The sequence below is a fragment of the Lucilia cuprina genome, chromosome 5 (assembly GCF_022045245.1).
Source record: "Lucilia cuprina isolate Lc7/37 chromosome 5, ASM2204524v1, whole genome shotgun sequence".
NCBI lineage: Eukaryota > Metazoa > Arthropoda > Insecta > Diptera > Calliphoridae > Lucilia > Lucilia cuprina.
In genome coordinates, this window is record NC_060953.1 from 43717707 (window position 1) to 43722873 (window position 5167).

At 33.4% G+C, this 5167-nt stretch overlaps 1 protein-coding gene across 2 annotated transcripts; it reads left to right on the forward strand.

The window, feature by feature from the left end:
* Positions 1-515: 515 nt before the first annotated feature.
* LOC124419931 lies at positions 516-4234 on the forward strand. 2 transcript variants are annotated; one of them, XM_046951027.1, is made up of 3 exons: positions 516-652; positions 2508-3633; positions 3687-4234. In XM_046951027.1, the coding sequence occupies exons 2-3, from the start codon at positions 2508-2510 to the stop codon at positions 3785-3787; spliced, it is 1227 nt and encodes a 408-aa protein (XP_046806983.1). In that variant the 5' UTR covers positions 516-652; the 3' UTR covers positions 3788-4234. The 2 variants fall into 2 exon arrangements, with proteins under 2 accessions (XP_046806983.1, XP_046806982.1); XM_046951026.1 differs by lacking the exon at positions 516-652 and adding an exon at positions 1066-1311.
* The last annotated feature ends 933 nt before the right edge of the window (positions 4235-5167 follow it).

The window sequence follows — 5167 nt, forward strand, 5'->3', positions numbered from 1 at the left end:
AGATAGATAGATAGATAGATAGATAGATAGATAGATAGATAGATAGATAGATAGATAGATAGATAGATAGATAGATAGATAGATAGATAGACAGATAATTAGTTAGTTAGGTAGTTGGTTAGTTAATTAGTTAGTTAGTTGGTTAGTTAGTTAATTAGTTAGTTGGTTAGTTAGTTAGGTAATTCTTTAGTTGAGTAGGGTGTAAGTAATGTTCTTTAAGTCGTATTTAAAGCAATTTTCTTTTAGTTTCATTTAAATCTCTAAAAGAAATTGCCAACAAGTTTCTAAAATTAAACTCAAAACAAGTACAACTACGAACTTCAGTTTTTTTTCTCTTTCTTGGCTTCGCGCAGCTTGATAGTAAGTTTGGCTTTGGGTAAAATTCTTTACAGATGTCATTTGATATCAAACCACGGGCCAATAATTTTAAATAATCTCTGCTATAAGAGTAGCTATTAAACTGGTAAACTTAGAATGAAAAAAAAGTAAAAGATTGTAGAACAAAATAGCATAGTATTCAGCTAGAAAAAAGAAAGATATTGGATACACATTTTGAAGACTCTGGGCGACTCGTGGAAAAACTGCTATTGTAACTATTGGATAATAATAAAGGGTTGTTAACCAAGCAACCAATCAAGTTGTGACCGCCAGTGTAAGTGTGTGTTTGATATAAAAATTCTAGTTTATTCCTTTTTTCCATTATACGTTTTTTTTCTTTTTTTTTTTGCTTGATCCATTGTAAGCTTAGAGGTTATTGCTTTTATAGTTTTAGAACTTTAAGTTTGTCTTATTGTTCTGCATACAACATTTTAAAGATGCAGCAGCATTATTGTGGCAGGTTAGTTTAGTTTAGAATAGCTCTGTCTTAAGTTTCATGTTTGGTGGCTTTTACCAAGTTCTTTTTGTACTTTTTTGTTGTTTTGATAGCGTTCATCTATTCGTTTTTTCCCCATTTTATTTATTTGTTGTGTTAAATATATAATCTATTTTTCTTCTTCTTGTACGTGGCAATTTACACTAATGTTGCAGCGTGTTTTCAATGTTATAAAAAGGTTGGTTTGTGAACATTTGGTCAGCAGTTTCCTTTAACTGTCCCATAAGGAACGTTCTTCGTTAGTTACATTTTGTAATAGGAAATACAAAAATAGTGCATCTGGTGAATAGAATTTGTTAAAAAAAGTGTATTTGTGTTTTGGTTTTCTTATTGTGACTCTGTTTAATTGCTTTGATTGGATTTTGTTGAGAGATACATCGAATTGAAAAAAAAGACTGATAAAAGTACAATTTATTTTTAGAATATAAATATAAATGGTAAGTTCATTTTAAAGAAAATGTTAAAACTTTTAGCGTAAAGTAATTATGTGCAGATTTTTAAGAACTTCTTAAATTTATTAAAATAAAAATTAATCAAAAAAAACCAAAGAATTAACAGCAAAATGATAAAATAACCTATTCTCGATTAAATTTTAAAATCTGAAACAAATATTAAATTAATAAAAAAATGTACCAGAGAGCCCTGATAAGCTAGATGGTAGAGTGCTATCCTATCAGTCAGATTATGGGTTCGATTCCTACCAGAGACTTTAATTCTGCTACACTACAACGGGCGTATAGTCATCGAAAACCTGCTCGCTTACTTAGGTTAGAACTGTCCATTTAACAATCGGTGTTGTACGGTTGTATAGTAGTATGTCGTAAGTTTTTTATTATTGATTTGTTTCAAAAACTTTTAATTGAAAAAATTTTTATGACTTACAACGCTACAACGATACCACATCGATTGTGAATTGAACAAATACAAAAGATTTTACTAAAAAAATATACAGTTTACCCTCTACCCTTTAATATCCAAATCCATGGCTTAGTAGGCAAGACATTTTTTGAAATCAATTTTTGAATGTCTATTCTGATTCCGATAAAATTTGACTCGAATACCCTTTGGCTACGACAATGTCAACGGGTTTCGAGTTTTAGAGTTTTTTACAAATGAACCTTCACAAATCCTTTAGGTGTGGCGTTATGAATACTCAAAGTACGACAACTTTAAATGTGTATTGTTTTTAAACGCCACGCCTACTATTGCTTGTCCGCCCATTTCTTTCTTTAATATTCTTATTAATATTAAAGTGAATGCGATTCTAATTGCAGTATTCTCTCAATATTTTCTTCATATGAGTCTGTAATTTTCTGTCCAACTGTTTATATGAATGGAAATGTTATATATACACAATTTGATGACTCACGTTATAGCATAGATATAGGACTTTAAAGGAATTGGGCGTGGCACCTTGCTCAAAAAAAGACAATATAATCTAAAAGTGTGACCCGAGGACTTAATGACAAAATAACCTAGCCGAATTATAGAGATGTAAAGGAAACGGATAAGTGCACCTTAAGATATTTTAGACTCAGGTTCAGCAACCCTTTAGCATTTCTTACAATTCCCCACACATTGCTTAAAGATAAACAAATACGGACCTTAAACTAAATTTCACTTCCAATTTCAGATGTTTAAATACATTTTATTATGCTCCTTTTTGGTCCATATTATACGGGCTAAACCAGTACATCAGCATCATGGCGAATTGGCACCACACGTACTCATCGTTACACCACAAGCTCAATTGCGTTTGGAGTCGTTAGTACCGGGAACACCCATTATACAGCATCTCTCACCCTTTACCCGTTTTGTAGCACCACACGAGGAGACTATAGTCTATGTGCCGGCAAGTGCTGCAGCAGCTATACAAAATGCTGAAATTGTCTCAAGATCTTTAGAGGGCAACAAGGGTAAACAGATTAATCCACAAGATTTCACCAATGCTCTAACCACCATAGCCAGTAATAGTGCTCAGTCATTGCAAAATGCTGCTGAATCGGCTGCAACGGCCGCCAATAGTTATATTACCAGTTCTTCGACATATGTGCCTAATTTAGGCAATCCAGCCAGCGGTTTCCAAACTGCCGCTGAAGCTCTATATCAGGGAGCTCAGAGTACTATTAATAGTTATGTACAATCACAGCAACAGTCTCAACAACCACAGGCACAGGCACAAACCACACAACTATTGTCTGCTGAGACTCCCTTGGCCGCAGCCGAAATTTCGCTGCCTCCTATTATAGCCGAACAAAAGTTACCCATTATATCGACTGCAGTTTCACTGCCTCCCTTAATATCAACGGAACAAAAATTACCTTTAATTTCTATAGGCTCGAAAATACCTTCTTTATCCTCATTACTCTCACCAGCTTTGCCATCGATTTCGATTTACACCAATGAACCCAGACATCATTATTTTGTGGCACCAGCTGCTCCTCATGTAGTCGACTATGTACCCAGTTCTATAGTTTTATCACCGGCCACGGCAACTACCATTAAAGCACGTCGTAGTGTTATAGCCGACGATAAGGAGGCCAACAAACCAATATTGCCCTTAATTCTACCAGAACCCACCAACAAACCCCTAGCCTTGCCTTTAAATAATGAACTCGAAAAGGAGGAACTGTTGTTGAAAGAAAAGAAAGAGGAGTTTAAGCGTTTCTTGGAGGCAAACGCCTTAAAGGAGGAGTCTAAGGAACAACAATTGGAACTAAAACCTAATGAAGATATCAAGCTGGCAGAAAATGAAAAAAGTAAGTAAGATTTCAAATTAAGGTTTAGATTATAATATTTTCTTATTTCAAAGTACAAAAACTCAATTTGGAAAATAATCCTTTGGAATTGAAATTGTCCCCTTTGGCACCGGCTGAAAAAGAAGATGATACTCCTCAAACTAAGGAGGCCTAAAGAGAGGGTAAACATTTTAATCACTAAATAGACTGACTGCATGGAATACATCACATTTACATCACAAGTAAATTTCAACAAACACACCCACCCACACACACACAATGATCATACAAAAACAATTCAATCATCAACATTACACCGATTTTTATTTTTTTAACTCTTAATTTTATTTTAAGATTTTATTCTTAGTTTTTTTTTAATTTTGATTTATTATCAATAAATATTTATATATATTTAATTAATTAATTTAATTCATACATTTCATACGTACATTCATTAAAACATCACATAAATGCATTCAAATACATCACATCACACATAACAAGCAAGAAATAATCACAAAAAAAATTAACAAAAAAAACTAAATTTACAACAACTTAAAAAAAACAAACAAAAAACTTTATAAACAAATAAAATGTAATAAATAAAACCTGGTGTTACATATTTTATTATCAATTATTTTAATATTAGATAATTTAGGGAAACAAAACTTTCATGATTTCTGTCCAAATGGGGTGTCTTTTAAGACATTATTACCGCAATCAGCACTTGCATATTAATGTTGTGTTCAAATATTTCTCTATTGTGCCGCCACTATTAACAAACAATTGTAACTGTAGCAGTGTTATCTCTACAAATCTAAATATATTAACCCTTTGAGTACTCAGATATCCAATTTAAAACATTTCTCATTGAACAAACAGTAAAAATTACTCACATTTCTCACCAAATAAGCTATGCTTATGTAAGAAACTTAAAATCGCATGATCGCCCAATTGTAATCTGATCTGCACTTTTCAAAGTTATGAAAAGTGTGGTTAACTACCATCTTGTCAAATATCTAGCGACCAAGAATTTACTTAACGACCGCCAGAGCGGCTTTCGTAGGGGTCGCCTCTAGGTTCTATGGAAGACCTTCTCTCCTTCATTTCGGAGAAATAGTAACATTCCATTCACAATTTTGTCAAAAGTAAAGTGGTGGCTCTAGGTGTTTCCAAGGCATTTCATAGAAAGCTTCCATCTTATTAAATATCTAGAGATCAACAACTTACTTAACGACCACCAGTGCGGCTTTCGTAGGGGTCGCTCTACGGAAGACCTTCTCTTCTTCATTTCGGAGAAATAGTAACATTCCATTCACCATTTTGTAAAAAGTAAAGTGGTGGCTCTAGATATTTCCATGACGTTTCATAGAGAGTTTTCATCATGTCAAATATCTAGAGACCAACAATTTATTTAACGACTGCCAGTACGGCTTTCGTAGGGGTCGCTCTATAGGAGACCTTTTCTCCCTCTTTTCGGAGAAATGACGTTATTCCATTCACCATTTTTGCGTAAGTAAAGTGGTGGTTCTAGATATTTACAAGGCGTTTCATA